Consider the following 17,644-nt stretch of genomic DNA (forward strand, 5'->3'; position numbering starts at 1 on the left):
GCCCAGAGGAACAAGGTGGGATAGGAAGTGGGGAAAGTCATTTATTTAGAAAGAGCAAAGAAAGTAAAAAAACCCAAGAAAGAAGGCTAGTCAGTTTATGACAAACGATGGACCTTGGCCAGGAGCCAGGCTCTTGCCCCATCCCCCTGGGCGGATGGTACTGGCCATGGAGGTTAAGGGAAGGTCAGGTATTATGAAGCAGTTATTTTGAGGTTGGTGGTATGAAGCGCTGTCCTGACACTTCCTGTTATTCCGGTACCAGAAGCCAGGTTACTAATGCTAATCTGCCTTGGAGAATGTCTAAGATGTAAATGCACCTGGAGGTTTTAGTGGCTTTGAAAATTGAGGTGATTTGGAGCCTTCAGTAAAACCACTTAAAAAAGTTAAAAGAATTTTGGAGTCTTTGGTTTATGTGGCTGTTTTGGAAGTCTAGTGGGTGCTCTTGACAAGAATGATTTGGATTTTTTAATAAAAGGCTTTCAAATCATAGCAGCTGTGTGCCAGCCGCTGTGGTAGGCATTTTACATTGCTTTCTTAATCCTCATGATCTGTAAGGAAAGATGGTAGAGTATTAGCCTTGTTTTACAGACAAGAAAACAGAGGCTTAGACGTGTTAGTGATTTGTCCATGTAAATTTTTATGAAGTCTTAGGCAGTATTTATAAGTGCACTTTGTATAATAAATTCACCTAGCAGGCAGGTAACTTACTGGCATATGCATCATTCCTGATAGCACCTCTCTCTTCCTTTCATTCAGAATTACTAATTTCTGCTGGATTCAGTCTGTTGTCAGTAGTAAGGCCATATGTTGCCCCTCCAGAGGTGCTTGTCAACCACTCTGGACGATGGGTAAGCAACTTGCTTGTGATGACAGCGTGAATCAGCAGCAGAAACTTCCTGGCTGGTATTCTGACCTCTGGGCTGTGCCATCTGTCGGAACTAGAGTTAGAAATGTTGGTGATGCCAAATAATTTAACTGTGAAAAATTTATGGCCCTTAGTTGGTAAAGGGGGAAGAGGCTGAGATAGGCCTGTTGTTACTTGGTAGAGACCTTTCTGTTAGGGAAATGTGGAACAACTAGAGAAGTTGGATTAAGTTTTTAAGTCTCTTATTTGTTAACTCTGGGATCCTGAGTTCTGGATTTGAGCCATTTAACTAATGGTCTTATCCGTTTTGGAATGTGTCTTGACAGCAGTTTTTGGCAGTTGTTCTCAGTTCTGGCTGTGCTTTAGAATCTCCTGAGGACCTTTTTAAAAAATGGGGATGTGGGGGCCCTTTCCTAGCAGTTGTTTCTGACTCTGTAAGTCTAGATTGAGCCCTTGTGTCCTGGGCATCTATATTTTTAAAAGTTTATGCAAGTGATTCTGATGTGCAGCCAGGATTGAAAACCACCACCCTGAGATTTAAAACTTCGCCATAGAATGTTTCTCTGAGGAGCTTGACTTTTCGTCTGTTTTCCAAAATCTAAGGTGAATCATCTCATTGTTCGTATCAGAGAAAGGAGGAAGAAATGTATCCCTGAGTTATTCACACATATATCCTGGCAAGTTATCCACAAAACATCTCGAAAATAGTACTCCGAATTTTATCTCTGGGTCCCAGGCCTGACAGTCCCTTCAATCTTTGGCTGCCTGTTGCCTGGGTCTAGAGATAAGAGCCAGTTTCTCACTTGAGATGTCTGACTTCATACCCTTAGGTAAGTGGAAGGCAAGAGGAGGGAGTCGATTTTTAGCAGTTACATAGCGAATCGTTATGTGATCAGTTGTAGTGTGTTTATTTATTTGAGAGTCTCGCTCTGTTGCCCTGGGGTTGCACTGCAACCTTAAACTTCAGGGCTCAAGTGATCATCCTGCCTCAGCCTCCCATGTAGCTGGGACTGCAGGCATGCACCACCATACACAGCTGATTTTTTTTTTTTCTATTTTTCATAGAGATGGGTTCTCGCTCTTGCTTAGGCTGGTCTTGAACTCCTGACCTCAAGTGATCCTCCCGCCTTGGCCTCCCAGAGTGCTAGGATTGCAGGCATGAGCCACTGCGCTTGGCCTGTAATCGGTTTTAGAAGTAAGCATTCATTGTCCGTCAGAGAGCAGTTCTGTAAGCATTATGAAACGATTTCCTTGCCGGTGTGGTAATAAGTGAAGAAATGAAGACAGCCCTTTTTCTCTGAGAGTCGGTTTACTTTCTTAAGCCCTCGCAGTGTAGAATCTGGCTTTACCTAAGTCTGTGCAAACCGTGGGTAGCCCATCTTGAAAGCAACAGTTGGGGCCAAACCATTAGGGTCCCAGGATCATCTGAGACAGTCTCGGATAATGAGGTTTGGGGAATGTGTGTTTTCTTTACATACCTATCCTCATAAGACCTCATGTGTTCTCATGAGGTGGAAGTCAGAGCTACGCAGGAAAATGTGGCTGAGGTGGTTTTCATTGGTAAAGAGTTAGCTGGGGGTTTTGTATTCCCTGAATTGTCCATTTACTTAAAATCTTATAAACTAGTATCATGAATTGAGGGCAAGGCAAAATTTATATGAGATCTGAAGCTTCACATTCTAATTGTTACTACTGGTGCCGTGTTTGACATTAACTGTTGCTAACTGAAGTAGTAGGTAAAAGTCTAGTTCTTAAGTTCTAACTTCAGATTAAACTCTGGTCACTGTCCCTGACTGGAATTTAGGGGTAACTGCTAGTGTGCCTAGCCTGGCCATGTTTCTGTGACCATCTGTTCTGTTGCCATTTCACATGACTATTAGCTTGACCCCCAGGATGTAGTTGGTCAGGCGTAGAGAGGATGACATCTCTTTGATTTATCCCATGAGGCTGATAAACCTAGTGATTGCTTTCAAAATTTGGATTCTGATTTGTTAACTTGCATTTCCTTTTTTCTGAAGCTTTGCTTCACCTTGAATTTATTTAATCTGCTGTAAAAAGAGTTGGTGATCTTACATGTCTAGAAATACTTTCTTCTAAGTACTTAGAGTTTTTTAAATTACTCAGAGAATAAGTATGTACAACAATTTTGTCTACTTAAGTCAGAATCATATAGGGTGAGGTCTGAACATATGAATCCCTTAAAAGTTCATTTGGCTGATTCCTATGAACTGGCAGAATTGAGAAACACTGTAATAGGATAAGATTGAAAAGCTCCATATCCTAAAGTAGTGATAATTGTCCTTAACAGCCTGGTATATTTCCTTTCCAGACATGTTCATATTAATTATATAGTTTTAACATAAAGAGTAAAACTATATCTGGGGGAGAAATCCAACTTTGTAGTTTTTGGGGTTTGTGCTAGAATCTCTTTACTTTGTAAACCATCTTTGAGGTTAAGCCCAATGGATTTCTTCATTAAAAATCTCCCAACTTTCATTCTAAGTTTTGATTTTTAAAACCATTAGATTAGTTGCAGACTTGACTCGGTCATATTTCCATATTGCAAAAGGACATCATGGAGTGAGCGAAGGGATGAGAAGATAAATGAGTCTTTTTTTTGGACAAAGACTATTTGGGTATCCTCTCTTATTTTTAGTTTTTTAGTTGTATGTGGTTCTCAGGTTTTATTTTGCCTTTTTTTTTTTTTTGCTGGTAGACTTTAGTGTGTAAATGTGTCTGGTTATGGTGCTTCAATCTGGGACAAAAAAATCCATTCAGGTCAGCTCCCCAGTAGGAAAAAATGGGGCAAAAATCCAAGCAGGCTGTTGATATACAAATGGTCAACAGGCTGAAAAAGTATTTGTTGATAGTTCTCAGAGAAATTCAAATTTAAAATGAGAACCATTTTGACCCTTCAGGTGAACAACTTTTATTCAACTCAATATTAGCAAGTGTAGTGAACTAGACATTCTTTGTTGGAGGGGGGCGGGGAGACAGAGTCTTGATCTGTCACCTGGGCTAGAGTGCCATGGCATCAGCCTGGTCTCAAACTCCTGAGCTCCAGTGATCCTCCTGCCTCCGCCTCCCAGAGTGCTAGGATTATAGGTGTGAGCCACCATGCCCATCCAACATTCTCTATTATAATACTGTTAGAATATAAATAAATTGGTATAATGGTTCTGGAAAGTAACTTGAGAATATATTAAAAGGCTTAATGACCATACTTGATCTAATTCTACTTTAAGAATTTGACACAATCATATAGGCCTCTATGCATATATATTATATATATATATAATCAATACTATTAAATTAGCAAAAAATTAGAAGCCACCTAAATGTACAAAATAGGGGATTGATTATATTATGCTTTAAGTATATGGTGAGCAATAGTGCAGCCATTAATGATGTTTTTCAAGACTAGGCATGTATGAAAATGCTCATGGAGTAATGAGTAGAAGACATGTCTTCTATGCTTGTTTTGTATAAGATGTGTGGCAAGTATATAAAATAGAGATTAAAAGGAAATTAAGCACTATTAATAGGTTGGTATTCAGTGAGTACTGGCAACTTTAAATTCTAGATTTTCAAAATTGAACATGTAGTCATGTGATTGGAGAAAAAAAGCAGGAAACATTTTTTAAAAGGAATAGAACTTAGCCAGGCGAGGTGGCTCATGCCTGTAATCCTAGCACTCTGGGAGGCTGAGGCAGGAGGATGGCATGAGCTCAGGAGTCCAGACCAGCCTGAGCAAGAGCAAGACTCTACTAAAAATAGAAAAAATTAGCCAGGTGGTGGTGCACGCCTGTAGTCCCAGGTACTTGGGAGGCTGAGGCAAGAGGATCACTTGAGACCAGGAGTTTGAGGTTGCTGGGAGCTGGGCTGCTGCTGTGGTACTCTAGGCCGGGCAACAGAGTGAGACTTTGTCTCCAAAAAAAAAAAGGTGGGGGGGGACTAGAACTGAAGTTGATTTGATATGCTTGAGAGTTCAATGTCTTTTGTTCTGTCACTTTATTTGGCCTCTAGAACACACGTAAGCACCATTTGCTTTTTATGCCTCTTGAATATATCTGCTAAGGCCTAGTGCTTAAGCTCTGTGAAAAAGAGACATTGTGAACTAAGAATCTTTGTGGTTTGATCTCCACTGGGTTTGTTCTGAGGGAGGGACCCTTTAGGCTTCATCATTTCAAGAAAAACCCACCTTACCATGTGTACTGTTGCTCAAAGCAGTGTTGCTCCGACCCAAACCCCAGTTTCTTAGAGGTGCTGGGAGGGCCCATTTACCTTTGTTTAAACACAATTTTGCTGGGAGATGGAGAGCAATTGGCCAGGTATATTGTATCACTCCTTATCCTTTTGTGTTTCTTGTTTTCAGATGGAAAGAACTCAAGTGGATCCAAGCGTTATAATCGCAAACGTGAACCTTCGTACCCCAAAAATGAAAGTTTTAGCAACCAGTCCCGTCGCTCCAATTCACAGAAAAGCAAAACTTTTAACAAGATGCCTCCTCAAAGGGGCGGCGGCAGCAGCAAACTCTTTAGCTCTTCTTTTAATGGTGGAAGACGAGATGAGGTATGGAATTTGAGAATGTCCTTTCTAGAACATAAGAAGTATGATATGAGATCCTCTCATTCCCAGGAGGGGAGCAAGAGGTAGAAGGGTAGATAATCAAAGCAGTCAGTTTTGAGTAGTTGAGGATTAAATAGATTTGGAACTTTGCCTCCTTTCTTCCCATGAAGATTATGAAAATTTCCTTGGAGAAAGAAGACATAATCGTGGATCATGAGAAATTCTGGCAGATTTCGGGTATCTTAATTTGTGTAGTCCTTTTATTATCACTCTGGAATTATAAGGTACCCTTTGGATATTTAGGTGATAAAATGACATTAATTAATGACACCAAAAATTTGCTCCTTGCCTACTGTACACCAGATACCATTTAGGAATTTGGAATACAACGTTGAACAGAACGTTGTCTTTGTCCTTCAGAAGCTTATATTCTAGTTTGGAGAGACAGTAAACAAACCAGTGTATACTAAGTCTGATGGTAAGTGCTTATTGAATTAAAATGTAGACCTGAGGGAGGTAAAGCGATAGAAACAAGGCATACAGTTTTAGAAAGTGGCTAAGGAAAGCTTCTCTAATGCGGAAGATTTTGTGAGAGATCTGGGTGAAGCAAGGGAGCACACTATGTGGTTTGAGGAACAGTGTCCTAGCCTGAAGGAGTAGCAGGAGCAAGGGACTGGAAGAGGTAATGTGTTTGGTATGTTTGAGCTAACGAAGTAGGCAACCTTGGGTCGAGGAGGGGTGGGAAATGAACCCAAAGATTGGACAAGAGGAATCAGATCATGTGGGGCCTTAAAGGACTTTGGCTTTTGTTCAGAGAGATGGGAAGGCATTGGGAAGTTTAAGAAGAGAACTTAGGGCCAGGCGTGGTGGCTCATGCCTGTAATCCTAGCACTCTGGGAGGCCGAGGTGGAAGGATTGCTAGAGGTCAGAAGTTCGAGACCAGCCTGAGCAAGAGTGAGACCCTGTCTGTGCCAAAAATAGAAAACTTAGCTGGGCTTGGTGGCACATGCCTATAGTCTCAGCTACTTGGGAAGCTGAGGCAGGAGGGATCACTTGATCCCAGGAATTTGAGGTTGCAGTGAGCTGTGATGATGCCACTGCACTCTAGCCCAGGCGACAGAGTGAGACTCTGTCTTAAAAAAAAAAGGTAATCTGACTTGGAGTCTTAAGGGGGAGAGTGGAAGCAGGGAGACTAGTTAGGAGGCCACGACAGTATTCTTGGTGAGAATGATGGAAAGTTTGAAAAAAGGGCGATGGTGGGGGTGGTGAAAGGCAGTCAGATTTGGGATATTACTTGAAGGTGGAGCTAACAAGATTTTTTGATTTATTAGATGTGGATTCTGAGTAGCGAAAAGGATGAGTAATGTTTTTGGCATGAGCCCAACGGGTACCTTTTGCTAGAATAGGGAAGATTTCAAAAGGACTATAGGGTTTTTGTTTTGGGGGTGAATGGGGGTTGAAATAAAGAAATTCAGCTTGGAAATGTTGTATTTACATCGAAATGCCTGTTAGATATCTAAGTAGAGGTAGGCAGTTAACTATGAATCTGGAGTTTAAGGAGAAGGCCTAAGCTAGAGAGCTGTCAGCTTAGAGTTGCTTAAAGCTATGGAACTAAGTGAGATAGATCATTAAGGAGTGAGTGTTGGAAAATGAATTAGGTTGAAGAAGTGAGCCCACAAGCCAGGATAAGGAGCTAGCAAAAGAGATGGAGCAGGAGTGGTCAGTGAGGGAGGAAGAAGAGAACTGAAAACCACTGGAGAAAGTGATCAGTTTTGTCGAGTGCTGATAGTCTGAATAAGAATAGGGTTGAAAATTGACAGATTTGATAACATGAAGGTAGGTGATTGACCTGGAGTTCTTTGGAGTGGTGGAGACAAAATCCTGGTTGGCATAGACTCAAGAGAATGGGAGGATGGGAAGAATAAACAGCAAGTGTAGGCAGTACTTTTCTAGTGGCTTTGGAGCACAGATGTGAGGCAGCAGCAGCTTGAGGGGAACCTGAGGTCAAGAGATATTTTAAGATTAGGGAAATTACAGCATGTCTCTGCCAATGGGATGGTTCTGGTGAGAGGAGAATAGTGAGGGGAAAGGAGAAGAATCACTGGACAGTGTCCTTGTGTTCTCGATCTAGTGCAGAAGTGGAGGATTTGGCTTAGATAGGAGCTTTGCCCGCTCATTCCCAGTAATAAGAGGATGATGTGGTGGTGGTGAGGGGGCGTTGGAGTTCTTTACTGATTGTTCTTATTTTCTTAGTGAAATATGTAAAGTGAACAGAGAGGAGGTTTGGAAGCTTGAGGAATGAAGGAGCTGTCTGGGAAAGAAAGAAAGGACTGTGGAAGTATAATGGGATTGCAGTACTACAGGCAGTGTGAGGGTCCACTGTAAGGAGAATGGTGTGGTTGTGTTTTTAGCCATGTTTAATTAATCAGGGGAAGGTTTTGCCGGCTGAATACAGCAGACAAAGAAGAGGTCATGGACCACAGGATCTAAGCCGAATGTTGGGGGGGTTGGATTACTGGTTTGGAGATCCTAGTGGGTAAGGAATTGTTGGAATCAGACTAAACCTGAGAAAGAAGAGAATTCCTGGTTGGACAGTAGGATGCTCAAAGTTAAGATGGTGGAAGATGTGTGATTGTTACCAGCATGGTCTCAACTATAGAGCAATGCTGTCTAATAGAAAAGCAAGCCACATGTGTAAAGTTTCCTGGTTCCCACATTAGAAAAGTAAAAAAGAAACAAATGAAGTAAACTTTAATATATTTAGCCCATTATTTCTAAAATGTAATTTTACCTAGTGGCACAGGCCACATGTCAAGTGCTCAGTAGCCACATCTAGCTAGCGATTACTGTATTGCATCACACCTCTAGAAGGTACACCTGTGGGAGTGGGTGGCTGAGATGGGTTGCAAGCTGATTGGAAGAGAAGAGGTTAAGGAACTGAGAAGTTAGCATATTAGGAGGATAATCAGGAATGATGGTGGTGTTGTAGAGAGTGACAGTGGGCCATCTAGGGCAAGGTGAAGGTAGAAGGTTGAGAATGTGGAGGATTTTGTTGACTTAGCAGAAGCTCTTAGATCGAAGTTTGGGCATGCAGTTGAAAGACGGTCTGATTAGGGGAGATCAGAGTTGTATGGAGATGAGAGATAAGGGATGACCTGGAAGTTTTGGGCTTCCTGTGGTGATTTACATAAACAGAGTGTGGGGTTATGTCCAGGATTGTTTGTTAATAAAAAGGAAGTTGTCTGTCTGCCACTGTTTTTATTTTTTCTAATTTAGAATTTTTATTTATGTATTTAGAGATGGGGTTTCACTATGTTGCTCAGGCTGAAGTGCAGTAGCTATTCACAGGTGCTATCATGGCGTACTGTAGCCTGGAACTTCTGGGCTCAGGTGATCCTCCTGCCTCAGCCTCCGGAGTAGCTGAGACTATAGGCGTGAGCTACCATGCCTGGCTTTGTGTTTATTTTTAAAGGTCATATATCATGATTCTATATGCATAGAATATCTGAGGGTATATTCATCGCCTCTGGAATAGAAATTGCCTTTCACCCTATGCCCGGTTTTGTACTCTTTAGATTCTTTACCTTGTATATGAAAGTGCTGCTTACTAAAAATCTTCAAGTTTGAGTAAGCAGCAAAAGCCCTAAATTTGCATTTCCTTTGACCCAACAATTCCTTCTGTACATTCAAAAGAAATAACTGTAAGTGCCTAAATATTTGTCCAAAAGGATTTATCAAAAAATGTAGTTATCTCAGCATTAATTTTGTTTTGTTTTTTGTCTTATTTATTTTTTTAGAGCCTAGGATCTTGCTCTGTCGCCCAGGCTAGAGTGCAGTGGCCCAGTCATAGCTCACTGTATTATTTTGTTATAGTGGAAAAGCTACAAATAACCTGTCGCATACAGTAGGGCATTCAAATATGGTTTTGGCCGGGCATGGTAACTCATGCTTGTAATTCTAGCTCTTTGGGAGGCTGAGGTAGAAAGATCACTTCAGGTCAAGAGTTCAATATTACAGGGAAGTGTGATCGCACCACTGCACTCCAGCCTGGATGACAGTGACAGCCTGTCTCTCTCTCTCTTTTTTTCTTTTCTTTAAAAAAATTTTTAATGTGTATTTTATTTATTTATTTTTTTGAGACAGAGTCTTGCTCTGTTCTCCAGGCCAGAGTGCCGTGACGTCAGCCTAGCTCACAGCAACCTCAAACTCCTGGGCTCAAGTGATCCTCCTGCCTCAGCCTCCCGAGTAGCTGGGACTACAGGCATGCCACTATGCTCAGCTAGTTTTTTCTATATATATTTTTAGTTGTCCAGCTAATTTCTTTCTATTTTTAGTAGAGACAGAGTCTCACTCTTGCTCAGGCTGGTCTTGAACTACTGAGCTCAAAGGCTCCACTCGCTTCGGCCTCTCAGTGCTAGGATTACAGGCGTGAGCCTGTCTCTTAAAAAAAAAAAAAAAAAAAAGTAAAATAAATAAAATAAAATACGGTGTACCCATATAAGGTAATGGTATATAGCCATTTAAAGTGTCTGGCAAAGTGTATATAACGTTAAAGGGGAAAGTGAGGTGGGCAAGTGCACTGGCTGACTTACAGCACTGTCTGTACCACTTCAGCTTGAGAACATTGAGGGGACTGAAATACACCTTGACGTGGTTTCTTCCATCTTTGTGTGCAGTGGTATCTCTCATATACGGTTTCTTGCCACTTTCTGAACTGTTGCTGAATCTGCTGATTGGATTTATTTCTGGACAGAGAGCTAGTCTGCCTACATGTTCTAATTCTGTCAGTTTTAATTAACAATGAATAACGGTGTGTATCTTAGATGAGAGGGCTCTGGCCGGATCCAGAATCCTAGGGCAGTTAGTAGCTGCCTGCAAGCCACCTCCAAAGTATGGCTCCACAGACTCACTTTACTAGAAACAAATCAAGGAACAGGTAGGCTAACAAGAGTGAAGGTTGCCGGGTCTGAAGATTAATTCAGTAAGTAAATCTGTGCTTCAGGATAGCTAGAGGAGTTTGTGCTTGGTTTTGTCCTTTAATGGTTAATTGCTACTTAGCAGAGCAGACTAAACAGTTTAAGTAATTGTATGTTAAAGGCTCTTTTCCCTCCTCTTCACTCCCATTCACTCTTGGGTAGGCTTTTGCATTACTCTCTCCTAGGAAGATTGTTTGCTTTGAGTCTGCGTTTTATTTAGTTAATATTTTAAGCTGTGTAGGAGGAGGGTTGTGTGGGTTTCTGCTGTAAATTGGTAAGTGTTGTCCTAATCTAAAATACCCTGATTCATTCTCATTCTCTCCAGGTAGCAGAGGCTCAACGGGCAGAGTTTAGCCCTGCCCAGTTCTCTGGTCCTAAGAAGATCAACCTGAACCACTTGTTGAATTTCACTTTTGAACCCCGTGGCCATGCAGGTCACTTTGAAGGCAGTGGACATGGCAGCTGGGGAAAAAGGAACAAGTGGGGACATAAGCCTTTTAACAAGGAACTCTTTTTACAGGCCAAGTGAGTATTACCACTCCAAGGAGGAAAGTGAAATTGGGTCTCTCTGGGTAATTGTGGAACTGCAGCAAGGAGGCTTCCTCTAAACTACGTGGGAGAGAGGCAGAAAGGGAATTGGTCTGGTTCTTTTTCTGTTTTCCCCTCCTTCCCTTTCTCTAACTCATTTTCCAAGTGGATGTTCTTGGTACTTAAACAAATACAGGTTTTTTGTGGTGGTGTTTTTTTTTTTTTTGTTGGTTGGTTGTTTTGTTTTTTGAGACAGAGTCTCGCTCTTTTGCCTCTGGTAGAGTGCAGTGTTGTTACCATAGCTCACTGCAACCTCAAACTCCAGGGCTCAAGTGATCCTCCTGCCTCAGCCTCCTGAGTAGCTGGTACTACAGGCATGCACCACCACACCTGGCTAATTTTTTCTGTTTTTGGTAGAGACAGGGTCTTGCCTCAGGCTGTTCTTGAACTCCTGAGCTCAAGGGATCCTCCCGCCAACAGATAGAATTTTACAATGAATGTCTTAATATTACGACGAGGTGGAAAAATTGTTTGGAATTGGACCCAGATTTGAATCTCATTTTGACCTTTGACCTTGAGTAATTTACTTAACCACTTTGAGAGTCAGCTTTTCTATAAAGAAGTGGAAATTTCTTAAGGGAGAATTAAATGACATGTTGAAGTGCTTGGCATACATTTGCTCAAATACCGATATTCTTTCCCTTTGGGTAGCCTTAGTCATAATGTAAGGTTTGACCTTGGATCTAGACTGAAGTAACCATTTTGTATTTTATAAAAACTGATCTCAAGTGATTAAGAACATTCTTTCCTGCTACTTTGAATACTTGCCATGTTCTGGGGTTCCAAGTGGTGAGGGAGGAAATCTGGCTTACTAAGCTGGCTGTTGCAGTTAATTTTGGTTCAAGGGAGGCCTCACGGGGAGTTTGACTGGGCTTGGAAGCAGAGGAAACAGTCCATGGATTTAGACTTCTGCCTGCTGAGTCTTTGGATCCCTTCCAGAGCCAGGGCTCAGAACTGAGGCTGAAGTCTAGTACAGTGCTTCACTAACCAGGGCTGCTCAGTGGCCTGTGTTTGATTTCTAAGTGAAGAGATGATGAATTTCTGCTGAGGGCTTGTTGGTGGATTCTGACAGTCTGCCCTTTCCCTGTCTTCCTCCCTATATCCAGCTGCCAGTTTGTGGTGTCTGAAGAGCAAGACTACACAGCTCATTTTGCCGATCCTGATACTTTAGTCAACTGGGACTTTGTGGAACAAGTGGTGAGTAGCTCAGCCAAACCTGTGAGCTGTGAATGGGAGAGAGGACTAAAGAAAGGGACTGTGGTGACACAGCAGCTGTTGGCTGTGCTCACTGCTGATACCCTTTTCTGCCTGGCCTTCCTGTGGACATTTCCCAGAGGTCAGTCCCTGGTTCCTCCTGGAGTCCATTTTGTGATTCTCTAATTGGCACTGGCCTGCAGGGATGGGATGTTGAAGGCTCTGATCTGAAGGTGTATGAGTTGAGAAATAGTAACCAGGGACTCTGGTTACCCTCGTGACTTTCGGCAGGCTCATTACATAGTCATTGCTTCATTGGCAGCCATTTGTAGTAATCGGTATCAAATGAGACCTCAGCTTTGCAGCAGGTGAATGAGCCACACAACTGCACTTTCAAAGTCACTGCTGCGTTGGTTTTCTACTGAGGTTAGGAACTCTAGGTATCCCTTGCTGATCTGAATAGGGTATCTGATGTGGAAGAATTAACTTTAAAAATGACAGGTACTTTTTTTTCTTTTTTGATGAACAGGGGCTTTTGGCCCCAAAGCTTGAATTCCCATTACTGTGAAAATTGATAAAATCATCTAATAATGACATAGAAGGCCTATAAAACTTACTTTTTATATGCATTGGTTAAAAAAACATAGACACACGTTAAGTGAAGTCTGATTAATGCCTTCTCTGTTGGAAATCACTGGGAGATTACTTGTAGACCCTCTTTATGCCTTTATGTACGCATGCATATCAAATCTCTTTTTATAAATGGGATTATATAATGATTTGTCTTTTTTCCCTTAATGTAGAACCTCCAAAATACCTATTATGTATGTTTTAATTAAACCATTTTTATGGTTTCCTTAATGATTTGCTTAGGAGCTATTATGTGTGTACCTGCATTGTTAAATAATCTCATGAAGCTGTGTTGAGTTAGGGACATAGAGGGATAGGGATGAGAGAGGAGAGGCTTTAACTTTCACAATCCCAAGTCAGTTCTGAAAGCAGTGAAACTTGTGGTGTTTTGTTTCAGCGTATTTGTAGCCATGAAGTGCCATCTTGCCCAATATGCCTCTATCCACCTACTGCAGCCAAGATAACCCGTTGTGGACACATCTTCTGCTGGGCCTGCATCCTGCACTATCTTTCACTGAGTGAGAAGACCTGGAGTAAATGTCCCATCTGTTATAGTTCTGTGCATAAGAAGGATCTCAAGAGGTGAGATAGAGACATTTACAAGATTAGACCCCAGTTTGCTAACTCCTTGTCCTGCTACATCTAAATGTCCATGTTACAGTGTTGTTGCCACAGAGTCACGTCAGTATGTTGTTGGTGATACCATTACGATGCAGCTGATGAAGAGGGAGAAAGGGGTATTGGTGGCCTTGCCCAAATCCAAATGGATGAACGTTGACCATCCCATTCGTCTAGGAGGTGAGTTCTGCTGATTTGGGGGACAAATAATCCTGGGTATACCATTTAAGGCTGTTGAATATATCCTTCTAGTGTTAGAAAGTTAGTCTTTGGGCAAGCCAGTTCTAGCATGTCCACATTAGTCATAGCATTCTAATAGGTTAGGGTGGAGTTCATGGAGAGTGGATTAACTCTTGGTTTCAGGTTTGATTCATATACACACACATATTTTAATTTTTCATTTTACAAGTCTTCATTGAATAATGTCTGGCACTGTGCCGAGTCTTAGGGATTCCACAGTCAGCCAGTGTTGGTGTCTGTCATCAAGGAACTCAGTAGTCTGATAGAAGAGACAGATCTGGGCTGGTCCAAGTGCAGTGGTGTTTACAACTAATTAATCAGAGCTAATTAAAGGTTTCTTCCTTCTCTAGTCCTGCTTTGCCTCATGTGTCTAGCCTTAAAAAACAAAAAATAAAACAAAAAGAGACCCGGTAGACAAATCATTCTAATATAGAGTGTGATCAATGCTTACAGTGGGGAAAATGCCAGAAGTGGTATTCTCTGTGTTCCATGCAGAAGTGAGCATTTAAGTGGTATTTCAATCTCTGGGGAAAAGATAGATTTCTCAATAAATATTGAAACAATTGACTGTTACTAAAATTAGATCTCTATTTCATACCATTCATAAAATTAATTCCAGATAGATTTAAGAACTAAATGTAAGAAGTCCAAAACTTCTAAACCTTTAGAAGAAAACACAGAATAATTTCTTTATAAATCTTCAAGTATGGGTGAATTTTTAAACCAGCCTGACACCATAAATACTGTAAAAGGAAAGAGTGATAAATTTGATTTTATAAGAATCAAACTTATATCTGATAAGAGTCCTTAAAGTTGACAGATGATAAACTAGAGGAAGATTTACACATTTAAAACTAAAGATTGGCCAGGCATGGTGGCTCATGCCTATAATCCCAGCACTTTGGGAGGCTGAGCTGGGGAGGATCTTTGAAGCCAGGAGTTCAAGAGCCTGGGCAACATAGTGAGACCCCCGTCTCTACCAAAAAAAAAATAAAAATAAACTTAAAAATGTAAAAATAAAAAAAAAAATCCCAAACTTCTAGATTAACACTTAGAACCGCCCGGGCGCGGTGGCTCACACCTGTAATCCTAGCACTCTGGGAGGCCGAGGCGGGTGGATCGCTCGAGGTCAGGAGTTCGAGAGCAGCCTGAGCAAGAGCGAGACCCCGTCTCTACTAAAAATAGAAAGAAATTATATGGACAACTAAAAATCTATATAGAAAAAATTAGCCGGGCATGGTGGCGCATGCCTGTAGTCCCAGCTACTCGGGAGGCTGAGGCAGTAGGATTGCTTAAGCCCAGGAGTTTGAGGTTTCTGTGAGCTAAGCTGACGCCACGGCACTCACTCTAGCCTGGGTAACAAAGTGAGACTCTGTCTCAACAAAAAAAAAAAAAAAAAAAAAAACACTTAGAACCTATGGATGTTCTATTAATTAAATTAATAACTTAGAAGAATGGGCTATGGCATGCGAACAGAGTATTTGCCAGTAAAGGAAATCAGAATAACTTTCATGTATCACAGAGGTTTAACTTGGCTAAGAGTTATGCAAATCAAAATACCCATGAGATTGGCCGCACCCCCGCCCCCCAAAAGACATTGGTAAAACTGCATTTTAGCAGGAGTTGGGGAAATGGGTACTCTCGGTCTCAGTGGGAGTGCAAACTGATACAGCCTTTCATTGGAGGGCAATTTGGTTGTATTTAAAATACGCACAACCATTGATCCAGCATTTATACCTAAGTATAAAGAAATAATTTGTACCAAGGGGCATGTATAAGGATTTTTTTTACAATGTAATAGTGAGAAATTGGCAATAACTTAAATGTTCCACAAGAGGCTTATTATAGTACCTCATAATGTGGAGCAGTATGCAGAAGGTGAGAATGGAGTAAATCTCTATTAACGTTATTAAAAGTTTTTAAAGACATTGAAAAAATAAGCTGCAGAAAAAGATGTGCAGTTATAATTGATGGAAAAACCTTTATTTGTGAATATGTGTATATCATTATATAGAACAAGATTTGAAGAGTATATATTCAAATTTGCAAATGGTTATCTCTGGGCAGGTACTAGGATGTGAGGGTGGGAAAACAGCATTTCAAAGGGGTCTCAAGATAACATTGTTTTAAGCTTTTTAAAAAGTACGGAAAATATGCAGGAGGGAAGTAAAGAAAATAAGTCATCCATGATCCTTTTACCTAAAAGTACACCAAAATGTTAACTGTAGAATTTTTTTCTATGCATGTATATTTGTGAGATTGAGGTTAGATTTGCTAGTCTGGCATTCATATTACTCCATGTCACTAATTGCCCCTTCTTAGATAAACATTTTTAGAGTCCACAAAATTTTCTTTAACCACTTCTTTATTAGTTGGATTTACTGGTTGGTTTCGGCTTTTTTTTTTTTTTTTTTTCCCACCCACCTGTTTCTGAAGGTTTTGGCTTTTCTGACATTACATACGATGCTGTAATTAATAAACATGTGACTAAATTTTTGACTGTATCTCTGGTTTCTTAGATGTCTTCTATTAAGGGGTCAGACTTATAAACCTTATTTTAAGGCCAACCAGAATTGTAAACCTTATTTTAAATTATTTTCTAGGTAATTATGCTAAATTACCCCATCTTCACCATAGAAAAAAGTCAAGGCTGTGTATGAAAGTTCCTATTTAGCCACACCATAATGAGCACTGAGTGTTGTATTTTGTGATCTTGCTGGCTTTCTTGTAGATGAACAGCACAGCCAGTACTCCAAGTTGCTGCTGGCCTCCAAGGAGCAGGTGCTGCAGCGGGTGGTTCTGGAAGAGAAAGTAGCGCTAGAACAGCAGCTGGCAGAGGAGAAGCACACTCCCGAGTCCTGCTTTATTGAGGCAGCTATCCAGGAGCTCAAGGTGAGAAAATACATTAGAAACCTAAAAGCAGAAATGCTAAACCTTTCTACTCTCAGAGGCTCTGAGTGGATGGACAGTGGGGATAAGTTAGTTCAAGCCCACATTTAAAATAATCAGGGAATGGCTAAAGCCAGTTTGCTCTGGACTTTGTTTGGTGATAGGAGGGAAGGGCTAACCCAGGGGCTTTTAAGCTCTTTGTAGAAAGTAACAAGTCAAAATGACATTATAACTAATTGTGACAGTGGCGTTTCTTAGGTTAGCCATGTTCTTAGTTAAGCAAGGTTGGTGTTTTTGTTTTCTGGGAGAATTCTTTTTTTTTTTTTTTTTTTTTTTGAGACAGAGTCTCACTCTGTTGCCCGGGCTAGAGTGAGTGCCGTGGCATCAGTCTAGCTCACAGCAACCTCAAACTCCTGGGCTTAAGCGATCCTACTCCCTCAGCCTCCCGAGTAGCTGGGACTACAGGCATGCGCCACCATGCCCGCCTAATTTTTTGTATATATATATTTTAGTTGTCCATATAATTTCTTTCTATTTTTAGTAGAGACGGGGTCTCACTCTTGCTCAGGCTGGTCTTGAACTCCTGACATCGAGCGATCCACCCGCCTCGGCCTCCCAGAGTGCTAGGATTACAGGCGTGAGCCACCGCGCCCGGCCTGGGAGAATTCTTAGATTGGATTTTAGAGGTGTTTTATCAGAGAGATGATGTGGGGAATGTATTATGGCCTGCCTTAGCAATACCTGCTGAGGATGGTGGAGCAGCAAGAATTATCCAAGGATAGAATTCCTTAAGTCCTGTATGTCCTTCACAACAGGGATTCTTAAACCTTAAGCATCAGAAGCACTGGTTGTTGGGCTCCACCCTGAGAGTTTGCTTCAGTAGATCTGGGTTTAGTAGACTCAGACTCAATCATTTGCATTATACTAAGTTCCAGGGTGATTCTGATGCTGCTCATCCCCAGACCACACGTGGAGAACCACTGACTGATGTAGGTTAGAGTGATAAAAGCCCACATTTATTGAGTGATTAGTGTGTGACAGGCAGAGTGCTATACTTATGTTTGTCTCACTTAAG

At 41.3% G+C, this 17,644-nt stretch overlaps 1 protein-coding gene across 2 annotated transcripts in view; it reads left to right on the forward strand.

Moving 5' to 3' along the window:
* The window catches only part of RNF10 (ring finger protein 10), a 33,837-nt gene that overhangs the window by 4,336 nt on the left and 11,857 nt on the right, over nt 1–17,644 (forward strand). For both annotated transcript variants that reach the window (XM_069497570.1, XM_069497571.1), the window contains exons 2-7: nt 5,241–5,437; nt 10,736–10,935; nt 12,105–12,195; nt 13,220–13,404; nt 13,484–13,620; nt 16,412–16,572. In XM_069497570.1, coding sequence (XP_069353671.1) covers nt 5,241–5,437; nt 10,736–10,935; nt 12,105–12,195; nt 13,220–13,404; nt 13,484–13,620; nt 16,412–16,572 — 971 coding nt within the window. The remainder of the gene's footprint in view (nt 1–5,240; nt 5,438–10,735; nt 10,936–12,104; nt 12,196–13,219; nt 13,405–13,483; nt 13,621–16,411; nt 16,573–17,644) is intronic.

The sequence above is a fragment of the Eulemur rufifrons genome, chromosome 21 (genome assembly GCF_041146395.1).
Source record: "Eulemur rufifrons isolate Redbay chromosome 21, OSU_ERuf_1, whole genome shotgun sequence".
Taxonomy (NCBI): domain Eukaryota; kingdom Metazoa; phylum Chordata; class Mammalia; order Primates; family Lemuridae; genus Eulemur; species Eulemur rufifrons.